Source organism: Lycium ferocissimum, chromosome 12 (genome assembly GCF_029784015.1).
Source record: "Lycium ferocissimum isolate CSIRO_LF1 chromosome 12, AGI_CSIRO_Lferr_CH_V1, whole genome shotgun sequence".
Taxonomy (NCBI): Eukaryota; Viridiplantae; Streptophyta; class Magnoliopsida; order Solanales; family Solanaceae; genus Lycium; species Lycium ferocissimum.
Genome location: NC_081353.1, coordinates 37,558,442 through 37,582,707, shown reverse-complemented (window position 1 = coordinate 37,582,707; position 24,266 = coordinate 37,558,442). Strand labels below are relative to the sequence as shown.

The window sequence follows — 24,266 nt, the reverse complement described above, 5'->3', positions numbered from 1 at the left end:
AACAACCGATAAAGTCCAGTGCAGCAACACAGACCTCTCTAGTGGCATGTACAGTTGTACACCATGGTCGACAATTTTTTCACATAAGTTCGTTTCTACCCCTCTCAATTTGCATCCTTCTTTGGCAAGTATCACTTTATTTTCTAGATTGTGTGACCTACGTACTTCGAATTTCGAAGGTTAACTGATCAGTTTTTCTACCAAATAATATCATTTTTTTGCGCGGATTGTCCTTCTTTTGGGGTGGTCTTTAAATTTTGCCCCTCATATTTGTGGTCTTTAAATTATACCTCTCATATTGCTGGTCTTTAATTTTTGCCCTTCGCTTTGAAACCCTGAGCGTTCACGCAGAAATCATGAGGTTCTGAGTTCGAACCCCCGCTCAAGCATAAATTAAAATTACAAAGTGCAAGGTTTGGGTCGCGTGTATGCCGTGTCCTTGTTAAGGACTACCAAATTTATCTGGGGCCGGCATGCTATACCTATGCCTTATGGGCAAGCTTGGCATAAGTATGCGGGTCGGCATAACTTTGGTAATTCCTTAACAAGTTTATGCTGATGGGGGCATACTTATGGGCAAACTTTTAATGGGTAAACTTTTGTTTGGGACCCGACATAAACTTGTGAGAATTACCAAAGTTATGCGGACCTTGATCTTATGCCAAGTTCCGCCCATAAGGCATAAGTATCTTGAGTCGGCATAACTTTTGTAATTCTTCATAAGTGTATCTTGGGGGTAGGGAGCATAGCGAAATTTAAACTATTTTGTCTTCGAATTTTTTAAAATTTTATTTGACAGGGTTCGAAGCATGAACCCATGAATTTTAACCGAAAGGCAAAATTTAAAGATTTCAAATTTGAGGGGCAAAATTTAAAGACCACCCCAAAAGAAGGGCAATTCTGCGAATTGCCCAATAATATCACTAAGTTAACATAACTTTACCCGGTTTTGGAATAAGCAAAATTTACCATAAAAATAATGATAATTACACTACATTCTAAATGCATGAGAGCTGTGCCGAATTAATTTTAGACCTGCACTCCTTAATACTAATAGTGTAGTTGCTTTCTAAAACAATTCACGACGTACATATGTAAAATAAATTTGTGTGCATGAGAGTTGTACAAAGACAAACAAAAGGAATAAGATTAAAAGCTTCAAATCATCTCATTTTTATTGTACAATTATTCTGCACCGTTTTTAGGTTAAAAAATTGTAACGAGGTCTGGCAAACCATTACTTTTTTTTATCTCACATAATTAATAGATAGAGTAAAAGAAAATTCAGCACGGTGTGCCTCAAATAATGATTTTAGCGACTAAGTTGCTCTTTTTCTCTTACGTAATTAACAATACGTTGTAAAAAAGAATAATATAATATTAAAAGCTGAAAATCATCCCATATTTCTAGCTAGCTAGTTGTATTTATTTTTCCATTTAGATAGAAAAAGATGCAAATGGGCTATCCAGAAACGGCTTACTTTCACATAACTAACTAGGGGTTCATGCTTGTACGGTAAAGGGTTGTACACGACCTCATAAGAAAAGAATGAAAAAAAAAAAAAAATGATATTCTGAGCTTCTAGTCTTTGAAATGAAGAAATGAGAAATTTTCAAATTATCTCCTAGCTAATGGAACAAGAAAGACATGAATGGTTTACTCACGCTAAAATCGATCACAAGACGGGATCAACTACATAATCTTTTCCAAAGTTCTCTAACAAGCAAGGAAAGATCCACAAGACATTTTTGCGCACGAGCTATAGGTGATTGACCAGTCGAGGTAGAGTGATCTCAGAGTTAAGGGTGCTTCTCTTGTTGAGACAAAAATTTAATAAGAAAATCTAATTTTCTTTTCTGGATAAATGTTTAATTATGAACACCAAGTAGTCCAGTGAATAATTAAGCCATTAATTATATCATAGGTCAAGAAAAAAACCTCTGAGCAAATCTTACAGAGAGGGCATGCTTAGGACTAAAAAATCAAGAATACTAGTAATTAGTTATTCTTTAATATATAAAGATAGAGTTATTTTAATAAAAATAAAAAATCAGAATTTTTCAAAAGTAAAAAGTGAGTTGGAAAAGAAGGTTAGAGTTGTTTTTCAAATTTCGGAATCCAATTCCAAATTGAATTTGGAAAAAAAAAACTGGACAATTTCATAACCAAACAGACTTTCGAAAATAAAAAAAAGCGAAAACTTATTCGAGAAAGAAGTAATACTATAAGTTATGGAGAAAAAAATTATTAAATAATAGATGGAAGTGGGAAAATATGAGAAGGGGTAAAAAGGGGTGAAATGAATATGGGCGGCAGAAAGGGCCCGTGAAAAGGCTGGCAACCAAATGGCGGGCCAACTTACGGATTCCAAACACACCTTATATGTATATAATAAAGGACCAACGAGAGAGAGAGAGAGAGAGAGAAAGTTGTTCTTCGCAATCACAAACCAAACCTAGATCGGTGATTGTGAAGGAAGGATGAGAGAAATAATAAGCATACACATAGGTCAAGCTGGTATTCAGGTCGGCAATTCATGCTGGGAGCTTTATTGCCTTGAACATGGCATCCAGCCTGATGGCATGATGCCTAGGTATCAATTCCCCAAGCCTTTTCTTTTACCTCTTTATCAAATATATTATTCACTTTGCATCTTACCCCATGCCATGAATATTATGTATTCTACCTTCTCTCTACAGACTAGAGGGTGTATCTTGTCTTTTCTAATATGTAATTTGTGATAACAATTATTTGGCTTTGTGAATGGGTATAGGGAAATCATTTACGTGACCTAACGATTTTGGAATTGATAAATGGTATTGCTCATTTCATTTGTCACGTATTTGGTTTCTTTTATCCAGCTTTTATGGTTCAATGTTTTCCTGGTAATGATAATAGTGACAGAGAATCAATTTTATGATCCTGAATTGGATTGGGAGTTGATGACTAACTTGTTTCTTTTCTTGCAGTGACACCACACCAGGTGCAGCACATGATGCTTTCAACACCTTCTTTAGCGAAACCGGTGCTGGGAAGCATGTCCCAAGAGCTATATTTGTTGATCTTGAACCCACTGTTATTGATGAGGTTAGAACTGGCACTTATCGCCAGCTTTTCCATCCCGAGCAGCTCATTTCAGGAAAGGAAGATGCTGCGAATAATTTTGCCAGAGGCCATTATACAGGTGGCTACTTCAGACAACTCTGGAGCCATTCCTTCATTTACTTTTGTTAATGTACCTAATTTTTGGTTTATTCAACTTTCTTCACAGTTGGGAAGGAGATTGTCGATCTTTGCCTTGATCGAGTAAGGAAATTGGCTGATAACTGCACAGGTTTGCAAGGATTCTTGGTGTTTAATGCTGTTGGTGGTGGTACTGGTTCTGGATTGGGGTCATTGTTGCTGGAACGCCTATCTGTGGACTATGGAAAAAAGTCGAAGCTTGGGTTTACTATCTATCCTTCTCCCCAGGTGCATAGACATACTCATGTTTTAGCAAAGCACTAGTACATTTGTTTTAGTATTGCAATAAAGGACAAGGTTTAGACTTAATTTTTAGATGACACTTATCCATATAGGTTGTTATCTAGTAGCTTTCATGATAATGGCATTATTACGGCTAATTGTTTGGTCTTTTGTTAATTTCAGGTATCCACTGCTGTTGTAGAGCCTTATAACAGTGTTCTTTCAACTCATTCCCTTCTAGAACACACTGATGTGGTTGTGATGTTGGACAACGAAGCCATTTATGATATCTGTCGGAGATCCCTCGACATTGAGAGGCCTACATATACTAATTTGAACCGACTGATCTCTCAAATCATTTCATCGTTGACCACTTCCTTGCGGTTTGATGGAGCCATCAATGTGGACATTACTGAATTCCAGACAAACCTGGTACCATATCCGCGCATCCATTTTATGCTTTCATCATATGCCCCTGTGATCTCGGCTGAAAAGGCATACCATGAGCAATTATCTGTACCTGAGATAACAAATGCAGTTTTTGAGCCCTCAAGCATGATGGCTAAATGTGACCCAAGGCATGGAAAATATATGGCTTGCTGCCTGATGTACCGTGGAGATGTTGTTCCCAAGGATGTCAATGCTGCTGTGGCTACTATTAAAACGAAGAGGACGGTTCAGTTTGTTGACTGGTAAGTATTTTGCACTAGTTGCAAGCATGCGCCTTTCTTAATTGAACAAACTACATAACACTTTCTAATGTGGATGACACCAGATCATAAATTTTTTGGTTTTGGGATTTTGAGCAGGTGCCCAACTGGTTTTAAATGTGGAATAAACTATCAGCCTCCAACAGTAGTACCTGGGGGTGATCTTGCCAAGGTGCAACGAGCTGTTTGCATGATCAGTAACAATACTGCAGTTGCTGAGGTGTTCTCACGCATTGACCACAAATTTGATCTCATGTATGCTAAGAGGGCATTTGTCCACTGGTATGTTGGAGAAGGCATGGAAGAGGGAGAGTTTTCAGAGGCCCGTGAAGATTTAGCTGCACTTGAAAAAGATTACGAGGAAGTTGGTGCTGAAGGAGTTGATGACGAGGAAGACGGTGAAGAATATTGATGTAGACCACCATCTTTGAAGGCAGTGTTGGCCTAGTGCCATGCATATGTTTTTGTTGTTTTTGGCTATTTGTATAACTTCTCATATCAGTTGTCTACATTGTAATTTGACATTCCTTTGCATTCATGTCTGAATATTTCCAACTATTCTGAACAGTGATTGTTCATAATATCGTATGATCTCTACATTGTGATACTTGATCAAGTAACTTGTAGATGTTAAACAAAGAAAGATACATGATTCTTGACTCGACAACTGTGAAACCCGAAAAGCTCAATTCTTGATCATGAAGTATCAAGGTGTGATTTTGTTGGGTAGTTTTCTCGGATAGGAGAGTAAACAGGCAGAGGTACCATCAAACATTAGTGAATGTCAAATTACACAATCCAAAACAGACCAAAGAGCACCTAATCTCATATTAAAAAGGTACAGACATCTATTCTCACATTGAAAATTTACACATAGTATCCCCCCGATATATAGACAACGCAGAAGGATCATCTACTTCTAACGTGACATTACCTGATGACTACTGACTTCATAATTAAATTCAACCAAAAAAAATTAACTGTCAACCCTACAGATAACTCAATTTTACCTGAGCCAGGAAACAATTTATTCACATCAGTTTTCTTCGTAGTCGTTAAATTTTGTTTTGGGAACATTTAATAGGCCACTGACTGATGGATTCCAGACAATACAACGACCAAACTTCATTCTCATCATAAGAAGCAAATAAGAGAATGTAATAAGTGCGCTTTATTACTATACATTACCTTCATCATCAAACAATGAAAGCAAAAACCTCATAATCAAGTCATAACTAAGACTGTAATGGGCAATTTGATGATATCTATACTACATTATCACTTGCTAAAGTTCAACCTGCTAAATCACATTCACCTTTGTACAACATTTCTCATGAAACTAATCATTTTGAACGAAAATCTCTGAAAATCTCAACCAACACCAGAAAGTATATAATCCTGAACTACTTCAGATGCATTCACAATGCTTATTGTCCTGAACGTGTAAGACTGGATCTGCAGCAACAACATAAAGAACAGTCAAAATTATAGAGAAGTCGCACATTATTGAAATATCAGAGAATCCTAGAAAGTCCTGCTGAAGTAGTATCTCCACTCCCTCCCTCTCACACAACCAAAAAAAAAAAAGGAGAAAATCAGACAACCCCAAAAGAAAATTCTAAGGGATCTCTTTAATCATCTATGAATGTAATGAAGATTCTGTTCAGACCGACCTAATTCTGTTAGTATCATGTAACATAGGTAGTGTTCTTTATATTTGTGGCTTTTGCAGCCTAATTTTAGTCATTCATTACATGTAAGTTACTTCAACCTTCTTGTTTTATCACTTAAAAATCCGATGTTTACAAATGTTGAAGCGTGTGCCCATCTCATCTAAAACCTTATGACCGAGCTTTTAGATGAGATGGTCACACGCTGCAACATGATATCGGGGCAGGCAGAGGTCCTGATTTCGAGTCTCACCGCCACCCATTATCAAAAGAATTTTCACGTGTTAGGCCCACATAAAAGAACTAGGCCCGCATGTGAAGGGGCATGTGAAAACATAATTAAGTTAAATAAAAGTTTGATCACTCTTAACAGATTAAGCTTTTAGATGAGATAACTGTTATACCCCTTGGAGAGAGAGAGAAATAGGAGAGCTTTCGAAGTAGAGTCAAGCTTCTACCAGTTGAGGAGTAGCCTGAGCTTCTACCAGTTGAGGTGCACTCAGAGAGTCCCCTGTTGTATAGACGATTGGGTGGATTTTGTAGATAATCATATGGTTTTGTAGAGTCTTTACCTTTTGGTATACCACTTGTACACGGCCGGTTATGGCCTTGTTTATGAATGAAATACTTTTACTTGATTAAAAAAAAAAACATTATACCCCATAATTTTTTTCTTATTTGGCTTCTTTTTCACAGTTCTGTCCATAGCTCCTCTCTATAAAACTTGTACAGAACCAAAAAAAAAAAAAAAAATTAGGGGGAAAATGGATATTCCATGGAAGCAACGCTAGCGTATTGGACATTAGGGTCGTGGATGATTACATGGTTGTTTGTATAATTTAGCTATAGTAGATTCCTATGACGTCTACTTTCTACCTGATTTTTGAGTGTGTGAAGGCTTGCAGATGATTTTCCTAGAAAAACCGTTATTTCCTAAGTTAGATATTAGTTACTTTTTATCTTCAATTTAGACTAATTTACTAACAAACCAAACCAACCCACGCACCCACCCCCTAAAAAGAACCAAATATTAAAGAAAATGAAACTTTAAATACGAAGTATCAATATTTCAAGACTGAACACATTCTCTTCCCATACGGTTACACCAACAGAACTAAACTGTAAGAGGAGAAATGATAACGCTCAGCTATTCATTCTTCAGGAAACAGAAGTGTATGCAATCCCCACTGGATAGCAAGGGTATCATACAACAGATCAGTGAGGCTTTCATGCAGGCTGAGATCCAAAAGTAAATTTAATGAATGAATTCGAAGAGATGAAAAGAGGATACCAAACTACCAATAGAATCAATCCCCAGCAAAACCTTCATACTGCAAGCTGTCAGATGCAGTGGTTAACCTCTCTCTGCCTCCTGAAAACAAGACATATAGCATTAATTACAAAATTAAAAACAATAAATATAATACCGGCAGTCTGACCTTGATGTTGTCCCCTATCATTTGGATGAAGGAAGTTGCCTGTGTCTGCTGCTAGAAAGGGAGGCCTAGAGTAGCTCTCGAGTATATCTGAACATGGTGGAACGAGATCAAGATGAATAGACCCAGAAGTTGGCAAACAGAAACAAAAAGTCCAAAAAGTGATTGGAAAAGTTTCAAAGAGCAGGGGAGAAGTAGATGTACCAGAACTATTAAAGTCAGTTGACAAGTCTGACAGACCAAAATTTTGAGGAATTTCCTCTAAAAATCCAAATGAAGTGGTTTCGGCATCCAGAAGAGGTCTGTTGAGAAGCTGTGAATTCGATTCCACACTAGTAAATGACGGAAAAGACGGATCGCCCAGTGCAGAACGTGACTCCAAGAAACTGCTATGAGCACCAAAAGTGAAATGAGAATTGTTAGCATAGTTCGGTTCTGTCTTGATAATCTTCCCGTCCATTGTTCGTCTCATCCCCATATTTGAGGATTGGGCCAACAAAGTATTTGGAGCAACATCAATCTTCCTGCTTTGAGCAGAAATATCGTCCGTTGTTTGCATGCAAGAAAGAACTGCTGAGCTGCAATTACTGAGAGCATTGGGTAAACTGGTAGGAATTGACCCATGCATGCGCTCAGGTCTTGGAGCATATCCAACATTTTCTACAGCACAGCATGCCAAATTTTGATGAACTGTAGTAAGGCGGGAATAATTTAAACATTAGTGGGAGACTAGCTACTTAAATCCAGATTTTAGATAGAACACATCTAGCAGCAAAAATAAGCAAAAAAGTATATACATAATGGACATCTTGGATATGTTTAGTATTCATCTATTTAAAAGAAAATCAACTTGGACATTTTTCAGCAGGAACAGAAACTGTCCACTCCAATTGAGAACAGTAATCCACCATCCTAAACCTATGGGAGAGATTCAAAATCTTAAAGCAGAAAAGAGTTGAGATGTTCAAGGGTAGTTTTCAAAAAAAAAAAAATCAATATTTCCAAATAGCAACCTTGTAAAATGACTACATCCATGAATATGATACCCATTATTCATAGGTAGAGAAGGAATTGTACTCGGAGATTCATGGGTCATCTTCACCTGTTCTGCAAGCAACCTATTGAATTCCATTATTTGTTCTTTCACCATCAGTTTCAGGTGATATGCCTGGAAAAATTCCTGATTTTCTTCTTCCAGTTTCTGCCAAACTGCAAGTCAGGCAAGTGATTGTAATGATAGAGTAAGAGATGATTACATAACCTGTGAAATTTGTAGATATACTGATAATAAAAAATAGCAGAACCCCTAACCTAACTTCCCTATTTTTCAATGGTATAAGAAGCCAAGATAGAGGAAGAATGTATTCCCTGAAATTTAGATAACATACCAAGTGCAGTCAATCTAGGCTCTATCTTGTCCTGGATGAAAAGAGTGTTCACAGCTTCTTTCCGACTCATATAATGCCGAAGACACAGCTCTACTCGATTTTGCACCTGAAATAAGCAACAATAACTCATAAATATGTTCCCCCGCAGTTGTGCACCTATCATGATTGTAACTCACTTAGACACTGATTTAAGATGACAATGAACAAAATTCAGTTAAGTAACAAATGAGATTGAATCTAAATTTTCCTCAGTGTAACACCCTTATCCGTGTACTTGAAATATAGTTATTTGCATTTGCTCCATTCAAAGACCACGATCACAAGGATTTTAAACAAACAAGCAGATTGAAGGAAAAGGTTGGGCTGAGAAAAAGAAACACTTGGCAAAACACAGTCAAGTTAGCTGGGTAGCTAAGGAACACAGTCAAGTTAGCTGGGTAGCTAAGGAACACAGTCAAGTTAGCTGTCATCAAATAATAATAAATTGTTTAAAACAGTCGGTCTCTAGTAATTGATAACTGAGAGAAATAAGTTTTTTTCTTTTTTGGAATGAACCCCACCCAAATGATCATTTGACCGATTAATGACATCACCTAGGGTTTGTCTAATTTATGAATTTATTTCTGCTTTTCAAATTCCACTTGCATTTTCTCAAAAAGCATTTCACATTTTCTTATCTGCAACTACAATGTGTATTTTACAATGGAACTTTTTTAGTAGCCGAAACAATTTCCTTCCATTTAGAACATTCACATGCAATTCCTTTGAGTAGTCTTATATCCAAAGCTTCAATCTGAAGTGTTAGAATGTCCAAAATTGGTTTAGGGAACGGGTTACTGTTTCCTAGGTGGTTTTGGTCAGTCCTCACACCATGAACCACTTTTCGAGGTTGAGTTAGGCCCAAAGTCTATTTTCTTAACATGGTATTAAAGCCAGACCCATCCATATTTTTGGTTTATTCAACGTTGTACCCTCAAGTTATATTGTCCATGCTCCAAATGTCCAGCCCCGAGCGTGTAAAGGGGAAGGTGTTAGAATATCCCACATTGGTTGAGAGAATGAGAATTGTCTCCTTGTATGGTCTTAAACGATTCTCACATTATAAACTAACTTTTGGAGTTGAGTTAGGCCTAAAATCTATTTCCTTAACCTAAATAGAATAAAGGGCAGCACGGTGCACAAAGCATCCCGCGTTAGTGGGGTCCAAGGAAGGGCCACACCTCAAGGGGAGTGACGTAGACAACCTAACCTAATGCAAGCATTAACCTAAATAGAATAAGGAAATTAAAGCGGAACACAAAATCTGGTATTTCTAATAGAGGGTTCATAAAATGTGTATAAGAGAGGAGGTGTGTGTGTTGGGGTGGGGGTTGGGGGGCGTTCTCAAAGAGACATTAAAATCCTTTATGGAAAAAAAGAGAAATCTAAATTGCTGTGGACGAAGTAGTGAGGGGAACTATTTTGGGGGGAGGGGGAGGGTGTGAGCGAGAGAGGTCGAATTCTCTCATTAGGGTCTGAATAGAACCTAATTTCCCTGAATTACTAGCTTTTTTTTTTTTTTTTTTGGGGGGGGGGGGGGGGGGGGGGTTGGGGGGGGGGCAGCGGGGAAGAATAAGTACAATGAAACACAACAATAAAACAACTCATGGAATCTTTACTCTTTTGAACATTCATCACATCAGGCATGCAACTGGGGAAGAGATCGGAAAAACTTGGAATAATTGTTTCCAATGAAGCTTGCTTAACATAGGAATAGAAGTGTCTTTCAGCAAGTGAATAGATGCTATAAGTTCCAGCAGAACCAAGCGACCATTATTATCTCTATTTTTTACTACACTTGGTCATGCCACAGAATATCAAAGAGGCATATACAAGTTGGTGCCTATGGAGAATTGATAAAACCATCCAGAAAATATGATTGATGATCCTAGCAGTTATCTTTTGGTGCGTGTGGACTGAAAGGAAACGAAAGATGTTTTGACAGAATATCAACTCCAAATCACTTCCTTAAAACTAGATGTTTGCTTAATTTATTTAGTTGGACAAACCTAACTTCTATTACTAGTACGATCAATGTTTGGACATTGTTAGCTCCCTAATCTTAGCATGATCTGTTGTAGTGGGGCTTATATTAGTACTTTTATATCCTTGCATCTCCTCGATGCCTTCTAATGAAATACCTTAATCAAAAGAAAAAAGTGGCAACATTAGTTCATACTCCAATTTATCAAAAAAGACATCAGATCAAACTCCAATTTCATTTATAAAGGTACAAATAAAACATAAAAGCACATGTTAATTTTCTCTCCAGAAAACAACCTTTTAGATGGGTCTTGTCAAAAACAGATTCTACGCAAAAGAGAAATCTAAATTGCTGCGAAGGGGGTAATAGGGGGAACCTTTTTTTTTTTTTTTTTTTTTGTGAGTGGGTGTGGGTGTTGGTTTTTTTTTTTTTTTGGGCGGCCGGGGGGGGGGGGGCACTAGGGTTCGTTTGCGCACCATGTTTCTAATTAATCCTAGACTTTGCAAGGTCAACAAACCAAAATAGATTGAATTTTTGGCAAGTGAATAGAACCTAATTGTTGAGGTATTGATTATCAGACCACTTCCAGGATTCTATTACTTAGGGAAGTATATTCACATATATCATGTATTCGTGTTGAACGCTAAAGGATCTGGAATACATTCCCTTTAAGACAAATTACTCTTTAGTATTGGAAATGAAATGGGCCAGAACATAATGGAATATATAGAAGATCCATAGCGCAAACCGCAACTAGTTCAGGATTGAACCGTACAATAGATTGGACGACTTGTACAAAATCGTGTGAAAAGCTCTTCCTTTTTCTGATAATAATACCAGAAAATTGTTTAGAGAGAGGTAAACAAAAAGATCAAAAGCATACCATTTCTATATCTTCAGAAGAGGCTATTCTTCCATCTCCACTGGACATCTTTTTAGGCACCAAACTTAAAGTTATTGCAATACAGGATTTGTGGGAATTTCCCTGTAGTAGTCTACACCATAGTGCTTCTGCGGATCGTCACTCGGTATCTCAAAGGTAGTCAATGGCACCTAATATCAAACTTCGAAAAGAAAATACTTTCAATCAGCATATCGTGTTTCGACACACAGAGAGAAATTGAAAAAGGGGAACTGGGAGCAGTTATTCACCAATCAGACCAATAAGCAGTCATACAGAAAAAAGTCATTGGGAAAAGAAAAATATGGGGCTATAAATGAGATAAAAACATAAAAAGTTTTAGTAGTATCAAAGATTCTTCATCGATATCCCTGATTCTTTTGAGAGCCTTGATGGCTCTGGCTGTCAGAACGAATAGAGAGCATGGACAACTCCAACTTACAAGATACAGTAATGTGTGTTGTTACAATTTCTCTTTACTTTTATTGGGTAGGAACTATGCTTACAAGCAATGAGCAAAAAATCAGTCCCCTCCCCCACCAAACCAAAAAAAAAAAAAAAAACACACACACACACATACAACCAAAAAGGAAAATACTACACAGCCTAGCCTACTCAATTCAGGACGGCACCAAAGCCCCCATAATCCCACACTTTAGTCATATGAAGCAGAATAACTGGTTAGGCAATTGTGCCTCGGAGCTTAATTAAAAGCATAACCTACTCGTCACGCATAATGACCTTGCAAAATGCATTAACAAATAGTGGCATATTTTGATATTTTAAGTGCAAGAACTTCTCAGCCTCCGGAACAGAGAAAAAAACCCGTTCTAAGGAGGAAGATTTGTAATATCACTCAGTTACCCTCTTCAAGGACTACATCTATATGATGTATTGAAAGTAAATAAACGTATGCTCTCTCTAAGAGTTAAGCTATGAAATTGTCACAACTTCAACATGGAATCAGAGTAGGTAGAGTCCTGGATCAAATCTCACCGCCACCCATTATCAAAAAAAACATCCATGTGCTTGGCCCATTAAAAAAAAACCAGGCCCACAAGTGAAGTGTCGTGTTGAGAAATATAATTAAGTAAATAAAAGTGTGCTCTCTCTAAGAGCTTAAGCTTTTAGATAAGATGGTCACACACTTCAACATGATGATTTTCAGCTCTCTTCTAACATTTTCTCAGATCAATGTGTGGAAACAACAGATATAAATAGTAGGCCTATGAGCTAATTTACAAATCTTGAGAAAAAATGAGTTGAAGAGGTTAAAGGAGACCAAAAAACCAGCCCAAATGCATGGAGGCAAACAAAGTTTGGATTTATTGTATTTGATAGGAAAAGCAGGAGCTACACACTATTCTCCATAATTAGAAGCTTATGCAAGAGAAAAGATGAAAAAGCAAAATAGGAGAGGTATGCTGACTGTTTTTCTTGAAGGGGAGCCTTGGAGCAACGGTAAAGTTGTCTCAATGTGACCTATAGGTCACGGGTTTGAGCCATTGAAGCAGCCACTAATGCTTGCATTAGGGTAGGCTGCCTACATCACACCTCTTGGTGGTGGTTTTTTTTTGTGTGTGTGTGTGTGTGGGGGGGGGGGGGGCCTTCCAAGACACTGCTAAGGCGGAATGCTTTGTGCACCGGGCTGCCCCCTTTTTTTTTTCTATGCTGACTGTTTATCTTATGAAGAAAGATAATTTCATTGCAGGGGCATCAGGAAGATGCCAAATTATAAAGACAGCATGTTAGCTCCAGTACAAAAGAAAAAAAATTAGCACCAGTACAAGTATGCCCGCCTATGCAAGAACTTGGGAGCTAACAAAGTCCACAAACAGATCAATACTATTAACAAGTGTAAGAATACCAACTGAACAAGCTAACTAAACATCTAGCTTTTAGAGAATGTGAAGGAGTTGATATTCCATCAAAGCATCTGTGATTTCTTTCATTCCAGATCACCCAAAAAACGATTGTTGGGATCATCCTCCAGATTCTTTTGATGGCTTTGTCAACTCTCCAAAAAGACTGGTTGATAAACGATTCCCCAATGGACTTAGGAATGCTCCAAAATAGGCCAAAGAGAAAGGAAAAAATTCCAGATATCAGCAGTAATAGGGCAGTGCAGAAACACAGTGTTAGCACGTTATGACTTCTGTTGACTAGAACAATGCTCCTTCTACTGAGATTGTCTTGTGTTAGACAGATTTCATTGAGGGCTATCTATGTTTAGCATGATACTTTGAGTGGTAGTCTGGTCCTCCAAACTTGTTTCCTAGCATTCCACTCTATGAGCACATAACCCCACTTTCTTTGTTTGTCTCCTTTACTTCTTTAGATTTCTCCCATATGATTCTGTCTGGTCGTTGTTCTACAGTGGTGAAGTCAACCAGTGTAGCTAGAAGAGCAATTAGGTCATTGATTTCCAATCATGAAGATTCCTTCTGAACCGCGTATTCTAGATGTTGTTCTCTCTGTTTTGAGCAATGTTAGAATCCTTACTGTAGGCAACAGGTATAGACCAGGATATGAAACCTTTTAGTGCTTGTGTCCAAGCCATCTATTTTTCCAAACTTTTACATGAAAACCATTGCCAACTTTGAAAGAAGTCATTCTGAAAGCTACACGTGCTTCCATAGACCCATCCCATGTGAACCTGTGGTTTGCTTGGGGCTCCAGTGGTTCAGAGAACCACATTTGGCATCACTTATCTCCTTCCAATAACCTGCTTCATTTTGTCCATTCCTCAATAGCCACTTCATTAGCATACATTTATTATGAAGCTTAAGAGACCAGACCCCCTTCTCAACTTTTTTTTTTTTTTTTTTTTAAATTCAAACGAGTCATGATTTTATAGCCACTTGAACTCAAGATTTGAGGAGGAGGCTGTAGCCTTACCTTCTTACAACAGCGTAGGCTGCATAGAATAGATCTAAAATAAACCTATTCTATTAACCAAACACCAAAACAAAGTGGCAATAAAGCTGTCATTTCAAGGAGGCTCATAGATTAGCAAACTTGCTTTCCTCTTCTTGACTCGAAAGGATGGTAGATTCCATCTAACTACATTTAGAAGACCTTTAATTTGTCTTGGTAAGGAAGCAAAATCAGTGTGTATGCCCACTTCGTTAGTTGAGTGATCTTCTCAACTTTTTCAATGACTCCATTCCAAATTATTATTATTATTATTACTAGCGAATTGCCCTTCTTTTGGGGTGGTCTTTAAATTTTGCCCCTCATATTTGAAATCTTTAAATTTTTCCCTTCGGCTAAAACCCATGAGTTCCAGGTTCGAACCCCCATTCAGTCAAAAATTAAAAAAAAATTCGCAAGGCGAGTTTAAATTTCGCTATGCCCCCGCAAGATACACTTGTTAAAAAATTACCAAAGTTATTAATACTTATGCCTTATGGGGAACTTAGCATAAGTATCGATCCAAGATAATCCTTTGGTAATTCCTTCAGTTTATCTCGGATTCGGCATACTTATGGGCAAACTTTTAGTTAAGCCTTAACTAAAAATCTTTTCCTAGTTATGCCTTTATGGGGCAAAAGTACTTTTAGTTAAGGCATAACTAAAAAATTAAAAAAAAAGTATGCCAATAGAAATAACTTTTCATTAAGGACTTTGTCTTATAAGGCAAATTTTTAATTATGCCTTAAGGAAAAGTTCCGTCTTATGGGGCATACTTTTAGTTATGCCTTATAGGGCATACTTTTAGTTGTGCTTTAACTAAAAGTACGCCGTAGTATATATAACTAGGAAAAGACTTTTAGTTAAAAACAACTAAAAGTTTGCCCGTTAAAAGTTTTCGTAAGTATCTCGGACCGGTATAAACTTGTTAAGGAATTACCAAAGTTATGCGGGCAAGGCATCTACTTAGTATCTTGGGTCCGTATGCTTTGGTAATTCATTGACAAGTGTATAGAAAGTCCGACATACACGCGACAAAACCTTGCCTTGCGATTTTTTTTTTTTAATTTATGCTTGAGTGGGGGTTCGAACCGGAGCCTGCATGATTTTGCGTGAACGCTCGGGGTTACGCGGACAAAAATTAAAGACCGGCCATGATATGAGGCATAATTTAAAGACCGAATATGAGGGAGCGAAATTTAAAGACCACCCAAAGAAGGGCAATCCGCGCGAAAAAATGTTATTACTACTCCATCCGTCCCAATTTATGTGACACTCTTTCCTTTTTAGTCAATTCCAAAAAGAATGACACTTTTCTATACTTAGGTAAAAATTTAACTTAAAAATGCTCATTTTACCCTTAATGAGATGATTTATAGTCGCACGAATATCTATAGCTTATTTTAAATCACAAATTTCAGAAGTCTTTCTTTCTTTCTTTCTTAAACTACGTGTCCAATCATACACCATCACATAAATTGGGACGGATGAAGTATTATATATATAACATTTTGTTTACCTTCGTTTTTATTTGGTATGATAGTGATGTGACTTAAATGAAAATGTGAGGATTCATATGTGACCTTTTAAGAACCATACAATGTCTTGGGCAAAGAAAACAAACAAAAGAATACCAACAAAGGCTTGAAAACTCAGCCATAAAAACTAATCCTTTTTTTAATAATTAATTTTCGAGAACCGGTGGCACAAACCCTTCTCCCCTTAAATACCCAGGCTTTTGTACGTATGTCGGGTCCGAGAGACGAAAAAGTCCTTTCTTATATCTGAGCTCATAATAACCAAGAATCAAATCATCAATATGAGGGCAAATCACTAATTTTTTTTTATTTTGTAAAGAAGCATAAATCACTACTAAGGTCTAATCAGAATCAACATGCAAAACCCTGATGATCATAAACAATAAAAATAAAATAAATAAAATAATTGTCCATCGCCAATATGTCATCATATTTTCTGCATATAGTCTGACTACACATGAATAGAAACAGTTTCTCAATTTCTTAGCGTACCAGCTCCGAAAACCTAGTCCTGACTCAAAATAACATACAAAACTTGAGGATGAGAAACCCATCCAAAGGCATAATAGCTTAGAGTTTTTGAGATTAGTCATAAAGACTAATTAATAATACTTATATGTGAGCTCATAATTTTGGGACAATAAAACCAAATGGAGAGAGAAAAGCAAAGTTAGGGTAGTAAAATGAACCATAATTACTAATTCTTTCTTGTATTTAAGCTTGTAGTCTTAGGCCAAGAAACCAAAGGGAGAGAGAAGCAGATTAGAGTTGTAAAACCATATATACTACTACCGTTGTCCCATTATTAAGAAAACATTAGCTACAAGGTATAGTTAACTAAGATACCCCTGATTTTGAGCTAAAACGACACTTAAAATGGAACGGAGGGAGTAATTTTTTCTTATTAATTTGAGCAAACAGAAAGTGCCTAAAAGCAACGACGAAATCTTTGTCATAAAAGAAAAGCATCAGTTAGGATCTCATAATAATAATAATAATATTAATACATCAACTCGGAACAGATAAAGCAAACTCCACACCCAAGTGCCAAACAGAAAAAGGAAAACTGAAATCAGTTGAACATCCAATCTAATTAACATAGTTAGAGTTCAAAATCAGAAATATCCTCTTACTTGAATGATGCGATTGGAGTGGCTACACTTCCCCCACTATTTGATATCCGATTCTGCTTCTCTCCCAATTTACATGACTATACAATAATTTAAAATGCTCCGTCCCACATTTTTATACATTAATAATCTAGTAAGTAATTTTAAAATGAAGTAATAATCTAGTAAGTAATTTTAAAATGATCATTTTAACGCTTAATGATATATATATATAACTTATTTTAGTCCATGATGGGGGAGTAACTTTTCACAGTATATTTGGTGATTTTAGAAAAAGAAATAATAGTCACAAAATGCAACAAGAGAATTTTTCCTCTTTTACCAAGTTATAGAATAATTGAAAGTTATTGCTATTAGACACCTAAAACGCATTTAAAATGTAACTATCACAATCGGTTTAGAAAATTAAAATGGGTATCATTCACACGCGAATGAAGCGGTAAAATGACAAATGAAACGAAGATATATCAAATTTGGGTCTAAATAACTATAAGAAAATGGACTTTGTGAACATATACATATACTAATTTCTAGGCACGTGTAACTACTTTAAAATAAAATAGTTAATATTAAACATGTAAGTAATGAGTTATTAAAGTTTTGAAAGAAAGTACTTTAATTTGTGGCTATCTACAATCAATTGAATTGGTATAACTTTTTTCTTATGTATATCAAATATTCTGGGTGACATTTTCCTTGTCTTTTGATATTTCAACAACACGTATTTTAAATCTGAACATAAACCACATTAGCATATTTGCAAATGCCTCACGTCTTAATGTTTTTGTCTTCTCTTTAAGAAATTGTAGCCTTTTTTTTATAGTAGCATACATATCAAGAAGGTGTTGACGAATGAAAGGCTTGATATTTTGTAGACTTTGTACATAAATTTGAACATATGTCTTTCTTAAGATCGTTAGTATGTTGTGGACAATTTCATGGTCTACACCTGCACTAAGAAAAACAGTAATAGTTATTTGTTACAGAAATAGTTAATTAATAACTACTGACATCAGAAAATTTAATAGATATATATATAAATCTTAGTTGCACGTGCATGGACTCTTTGTTTGATTCAAGATTATGAATCATTTCATCTGAATTTGACCGAAGATCATTCGTTGAATTGTATAATATAATCACATTACGAAATATAATAAAAATTGATCACCATGTGTAAAAAATCAAAAAATCAAAGGACTAATAATCGTGTATGTATCTAAAGTCTATATCTTTTATAATTCTCAAAATATCATACATATATCACGTTTTCCTACAAACTGCATTATATTTTTGTGAAACAATAATTGAAAAAACAGATATAAATTACAATTTCATATTTGTTATGTACCTGATGATGTGATTCAGAAGTGAAGAGTGCACAATTCCGAAGTAAAATCTGAAATTAAGATAAACAAATAAGAACTAATTAGTTAGCAAACTAAACTCAAGAAAATGTCCGCAAATCCGAAAAAGAAAACTACTGAGAGCAAAAAAGGTAAAGAAATGATAACTGATCCACATCCACAATATATATAAAGGAATTAGTCATCTAAATTTGTAACAGAAGAGAGCTGAAGGATCAGGGGGTTCTTTTGTTTTTATTGCTTCATTCAATTCAGTTTGATGATTAAAAAACTTGAAATGATAACCACGTACATTTTTTAAATACTTGAAGTTTTAGGGTTGTGGAACATGGATTAAGCCATTAAAGAGACCCAAACAATTGAATAAGAAAAGATGAACGTGACAAACATGCTTTGGTTGCATAGTTAAGAGACTTAAACATGTAAAACTAATGACGGTCTACAAAATTAAGGGAATAACTCTTTATTCACCCGGTTAATTAAAAATAACAAAAAGTAATCAGTAAAAGTCATTTTTGGCTCAAGAATAAAATGCTCACTTAGCATTTAAAGAATAATATTTTGGTGAATTAAATTTTTAAATAGGACGTTTCCACATGATTTTATAATTCCCACAAATTCAACCCAAATAATAATTTTATTATAATCTTTTAATCTTCACAAACCAAAACAATGAATAGACATGTAAATGGTACCTTTGCCATAAATACTGGAAGATAAAAATCTTCAAGAAAGTGATTAGACTACAACAACAACAACAACAACAAGCCCAGTATAATCCCACTGTATTGAGGTGCGAGAGGGTAAATGTCGCGGATCCCTGGCACAGCAAAAGGTAGGGCGGTGCATTCCGAAAGACCCTCGGCTCGAGAGAGAGAGAGGAAGATAAGAGGAAAACAAGACAAAAAGGTCGGATAGGGAGACGAGCATATCGAAAACAATATGATAACACGAATATCAAAAAGCGAGGAAGTCATGGTAGAACGATCGGAAATAAAGGAGCATTAACTATTATAGATAAATAAAATAATCAAAGTACAACGGCCCAACAAATATAAGCGACAATCGGATGCATAAACCAAAGGTAATAAACAAATAAGCGGAGCTCGCAACTACTATGGTGAAAGAAAAAGGGTAAGCCACCTAACTTATCCTAATGCGGGTCCTCCACAACCTCCTATCTAAGGTCATGTCCTCGGTGGTGAACTGTGTCATATCTGTCTAATCACCTCTCCCCAATACTTCATGTTACACCTCGGAAATTTCCCTTAGTATATAGGTGAGTAGGCTCGCGAAGGACATGTCGTATACGAGGTTGGATGAGCGAAAGTAGTAATTGATAGACCCAATTAAGATTCCAAAGACATTAGACTTGAAAGAGAAAGTTGTTAAGGGAATCGAGTTATAAGTTAGTGTGTTGGATGCAAACTATGAGTATCGAGTTAATGATGCCTTAAGTTTATTGTGGAGGAGAGTCATAACGTCCTTAGATTGTTAATGAAGTGATAAACGAGGTGGTAAGAAGGTTTCATAAGGATTGGAGATCGAACGAAACGACGGGAACAATTTTGGTGAAGCGATGATTTCCACGACCACTTCCATGGCCCATATAATATTCCACGGACCGTGGATGGGTCGTGGAACTGCCGACGAAGGAGGCGGTGCTGGTCGTGAACCGTGGACCGGTTCCACGGACGGCACTTGGTTCCACGGACCGTGGAACGATCGTGGAACTCCCGACGAAGTGAACTTGGTTCAATTATATAAATGAGTTCCCACTTCATTTCTCTCATTCCATACACTCCTCCACCTCTCTCAAACCCTCTAGAACCTTCCACACATTTCATCCACAAGAAAAACCAAGGAAAAACAAGGATCAACAACAAGATTTGAGGTGAATCGAAGCTTGCAAAGCCCTCCAAAGTCATCTAAACCAAGAAAATCCAAGAAAGGGTGAAATAGGGTTTTGGAGAAAAAGGTGCACTATCATCCAAGGCTTGTTGCTCCATCATATAAGGTATGTTTTATGGTATTTTTATGATGTCAGAAGTATTATTAAGTTGAAACACTTGGATTACAAAAGAATATATGAGATGGGTCATAAATGTGACAATAGTGTTGTTTAGGAATAGAAGTTGGCTTGAGTTGTGAATATTGATATGTTGAGATTATGAATATGTTATAAATGACATTTAGAACATGGAATAGGTGTTGTATGTGAAAGAACATGAAAGTGAGTTTCGGTCATGAATATGGAGAATTTGGAGTGAAATTCCTAAGTGTGGATAATGCGAATGGATTATGCTTATTGTTATGGTATTGTGATCGTTGGTATGAATGTTGAGGGTTGATGTAGAATATGGTGGAAAGTAGTATAAACAAAGGAAACATTTGCCCAATTTTCTATAGCTTTAATAAGTGCGCTCTCATGATTGGTTAACTAATGTTGATGCGAATCCTCTTGAAGGTAAACGCGAGTATTTAAAAGAGGACGAGCAAGCAATAAAGTAGCTAAACGACAAAGGTATGTAAGGTTCAACCTTTCTTTCTAAGGCATGATTCTATGGTATGCACCCTCCTATCCCTCTATGATCTTTCTACACATATGTGTGTATCGGGAATGATGAATCTACATTATAAAGAGCTCGCATGAGATGAAGTAAGAAGTAGGATATGAATGTGATGATGAACCGAGTCTAGAGATCCTAAAGTTACAATACAAGATTTTTATAAAGTTAATGACCCTCATATGACTCCTCGCTATTAATCCTTGTTGATAAACCAATCTTATGATGATTAGTCTCTTTCCCCTTCCAAGGCATGACTTTTCCTCCGTCTCCACGAATCTCCTAAATTAGAAGAACTAAGAGCCTACGTTCATAAGTAGCCACCCGAGAAAGAGATAAGAGATATACATTATGAGTACGATAGTAGTGACAATGAGCCTACGATTATAAGGAGCTACACATATGTAAGATAGAGAAGAGAGATAAGGCACGGGCACGATAATTGACGAGGATAAGTTAAATCTAAAGAGTCCTAGAGTGAGAAATGACGCCCGTGAAGTCAACGACTCTAAAAATGATTCCATTGGTACTTTCCTTACGAACACTCACCTTAACAATGTTAGTCCCTCCAAGGTGAGATGTGATAATCGACTACTCCATCGTGTGTTGGGGTTTCACGACCTTACGTCACCCGAGCATGACTATAGATGCCTATGAGTCCCAGTGTATGATGTGACGATATATGCATGTATGTACGTACGTAATGATACTAACCTATGATATAGCCACAATATGTCTATGGAATATATGTTATGATTGATGATGATGTGATTCTCCCGGGCCTAGTTGGCCGGACATGTCACCGCTACGGCGGGCTGCTATGATTCCACCGCACCGAGAAAAGGGCGGACATGTCACCACCGGTGGGGTTGCGTGCGACCACACGTCGTACCGAGAAAAGGGCGGATATGTCACCACGGTGGGCTGCACGTACGATGGTGCCGGACGTGAATGATGATGGTGATGTGTGTATGGTATGATAATGTATGTATGATATGGTAATGCATGTATGCTATGACGAGGTATATATATATGATATGGAAATGCATGTATGATATAATGATGCTTATACGACATGGTAGCTTATATGACATGCTATATGTAACATATGTATAAAATGTATCTAGTCGAAGGTTATATCTCGTCTCGTGCCATTATGATTTCCCCATTATATTCATTTCACTCATGCCTTACATACTCGATACAATATTCGTGCGCGTCCCTTTCTTTTGGACGCGTGTTCATGCCCACGGGTAGAACGGCGAGACGGTACGGATCCATAGGAGCTATCGGCGAGTTGCGAAGCCTCGCTTTATTGGGAGGTGCTATTTTGAGATGTTATTTTGTGTACATATGTATATATATTTTGGGCATGACGGGGTCTGTCCCGTCCATGTGTCTAGTACTCAGTAGAGGCTCGTAGATACATATGTGTGGGTAGTATGGTCCCATAGACTTCATGTATATGCAAGTATATGTATTATTATTATTATTATTATTATTATTATTATTATTATTTTGATAGCCTAAAGGGCCTATGTTTATATAAGTGAATGTGTTTTAAATGAAAAATCGTTTTCTATGATTATTAAGGATAGGATTGTGAATGAAGGCAGGATAAGACATAGAATAAGTGGTGCTCGGTGGTCAGCCTCGGGTACCAGCCGCGGCCCTAGTCGGGTCGTGACATCTTCGGCCTCCCTTTACCTCGCCTGAAACCATCCATAGCCAACCTCTCACACCTCCGCGGCAAAGATTCGTCTCGTCTCTCCTCTTCACATGACCAAACCATCTCGGCCTCGCTTCCCGCGTCTTGTCCTCCACCGATGCCACTCCCACCTTGTCTCGGATATCTTCATTCCTAATTCTATCTCTCTAGTGTGTCCACACATCCACCGCGAAAGCATTCACGTTTGCGACTTTCATCTTCCGAATGTGGCATTTCTTTGGCCAACACTCGCTCCGTACAATAAAGTCGGTCTAACCACCACTTTGTAGAACTTGCCTTTAAGTTTTGGAGGCACTTTCTTATTACACAAAGACTCCGGAGAGCGAGTCTCCATTTCATCCACCACCGCACCAATACGATGTGAAACATCGTCGTCGATATCCCCATCTTCCCTGTATAATAGACCCAAGGTACCAGAAACTTCCTTTCTTTTGAATGGCCTGGGTACCAAGCCTCACTTCCTCATCCCCTCACGCGGTACGCCACTGAACCTGCACTCCAAGTATTCTGTCTTGGTCCTACTCAATTTAAATCCTTTAGACTCCAACGTCTGTCTCCAGCCCTCCAGCTTATCGTGATTAGACTACACTATGCTTTAATTGACAATCCCTGAGCTTCACGGCATGCATTATTCCCCTTTTAGTTAGTTCATTTATCATTTATTGAAAGATACTAAGTTTACTATTTTGTACAAAAATATCATAGGTGTTTTTTTTTAAATTACATAGGGGTAGGGTAAGGGGAAATAGTACTCGCCAACAAGGTGAAAGTTAGGTAGCCAACCAACTGAACTACTATATCCCTGCAAATGTCATAGGTGTGTTGTTTAAATGGGGTAAAAGTGTTTTATTTTTTATTTTTAATTGACATTTTAGTAATTCAACTTTACACTTAGATTATTTCCACTTTAGTATAACATGATGAGTGTGTCGTATAAATTTCCCTCTTCCGGTTGCCCCTTCTTCACCACTAACTTCAACCATAGATACATTGAAGAAAATTATCAATGAGGGGACTAATGGTAATATCTCTTTGGGACCTCAGAATAAATGGTAAAATAAAGGGATCCTAGTGATTTTACATTTGAGAAGCTAACTAAACCTTTCCCCACCTGTTTGGGACAGAAAGGCTGCTTCCGACAGAAAACGCAAGAACTTAAGTTGAGAAGCCTAAAATGAATCACAGGTTCTGAAAGCAACCAGAACTTTACAGGCAATAACATACCAGGAGAATCTCTTGAATTGTTTGAGCGAAGAAAGAATAGGTGAATGCGTATAAAGTCACACTGAATAAGGCGAAGGATTTGATGGAACGACGCAATGAGTGGAAAGGGATTTAAAACTCAAAAGAGTACAACTAGTATAGTATTCACATAAAACCTTAAAAAGAATAAACAAAAAGATAAAAGGCATGAAATAATCACAATCA

The 24,266-nt window shown here is 37.0% G+C and overlaps 2 protein-coding genes across 5 annotated transcripts; one reads left to right on the top strand and one right to left on the bottom strand.

Moving 5' to 3' along the window:
• Nucleotides 1–2,402: 2,402 nt before the first annotated feature.
• Nucleotides 2,403–4,757, top strand: LOC132040370 (tubulin alpha-5 chain). The gene is made up of 5 exons (XM_059431001.1): nt 2,403–2,594; nt 2,971–3,185; nt 3,273–3,472; nt 3,650–4,158; nt 4,276–4,757. Exons 1-5 carry the CDS (start codon nt 2,482–2,484, stop codon nt 4,586–4,588), a joined length of 1,350 nt encoding a protein of 449 aa, XP_059286984.1. The 5' UTR covers nt 2,403–2,481; the 3' UTR covers nt 4,589–4,757.
• Nucleotides 4,758–5,286: 529 nt separating this feature from the next.
• On the bottom strand, nt 5,287–16,833 carry LOC132040371 (uncharacterized). Of its 4 annotated transcripts, none has more exons than XM_059431005.1 (8): nt 16,538–16,833; nt 11,577–11,757; nt 8,671–8,776; nt 8,296–8,491; nt 7,487–7,860; nt 7,286–7,372; nt 7,138–7,218; nt 5,287–5,631 (listed from the first exon to the last, which is right to left on the bottom strand). In XM_059431005.1, the coding sequence occupies exons 2-7, from the start codon at nt 11,622–11,624 to the stop codon at nt 7,154–7,156; spliced, it is 876 nt and encodes a 291-aa protein (XP_059286988.1). In that variant the 5' UTR covers nt 11,625–11,757; nt 16,538–16,833; the 3' UTR covers nt 5,287–5,631; nt 7,138–7,153. The 4 variants fall into 4 exon arrangements, with proteins under 4 accessions (XP_059286988.1, XP_059286986.1, XP_059286987.1 ...); XM_059431003.1 differs by having other exon boundaries at nt 7,146–7,218; nt 7,487–7,972; nt 8,360–8,491; XM_059431004.1 differs by having other exon boundaries at nt 7,487–7,942; nt 8,360–8,491.
• Nucleotides 16,834–24,266: the final 7,433 nt, after the last annotated feature.

What these genes read in the sequence shown, in the direction of transcription:
- LOC132040371 (XM_059431003.1), bottom strand. Translation starts at nt 11,624, where the DNA reads ATGTCCAGTGGAGATGGAAGAATAGCCTCTTCTGAAGATATAGAAATG. An exon ending in CTTCTGAAGATATAGAAATG is followed by an intron (nt 8,777 to 11,576) that starts GTATGCTTTTGA and finishes TGCTTATTTCAG; the next exon opens with GTGCAAAATCGAGTAGAGCT. An exon ending in GATGACCCATGAATCTCCGA is followed by an intron (nt 7,973 to 8,359) that starts GTACAATTCCTT and finishes GCCTTACTACAG; the next exon opens with TTCATCAAAATTTGGCATGC.
- LOC132040370 (XM_059431001.1), top strand. Translation starts at nt 2,482, where the DNA reads ATGAGAGAAATAATAAGCATACACATAGGTCAAGCTGGTATTCAGGTC. An exon ending in CCTGATGGCATGATGCCTAG is followed by an intron (nt 2,595 to 2,970) that starts GTATCAATTCCC and finishes CTTTTCTTGCAG; the next exon opens with TGACACCACACCAGGTGCAG. An exon ending in CTATCTATCCTTCTCCCCAG is followed by an intron (nt 3,473 to 3,649) that starts GTGCATAGACAT and finishes TGTTAATTTCAG; the next exon opens with GTATCCACTGCTGTTGTAGA.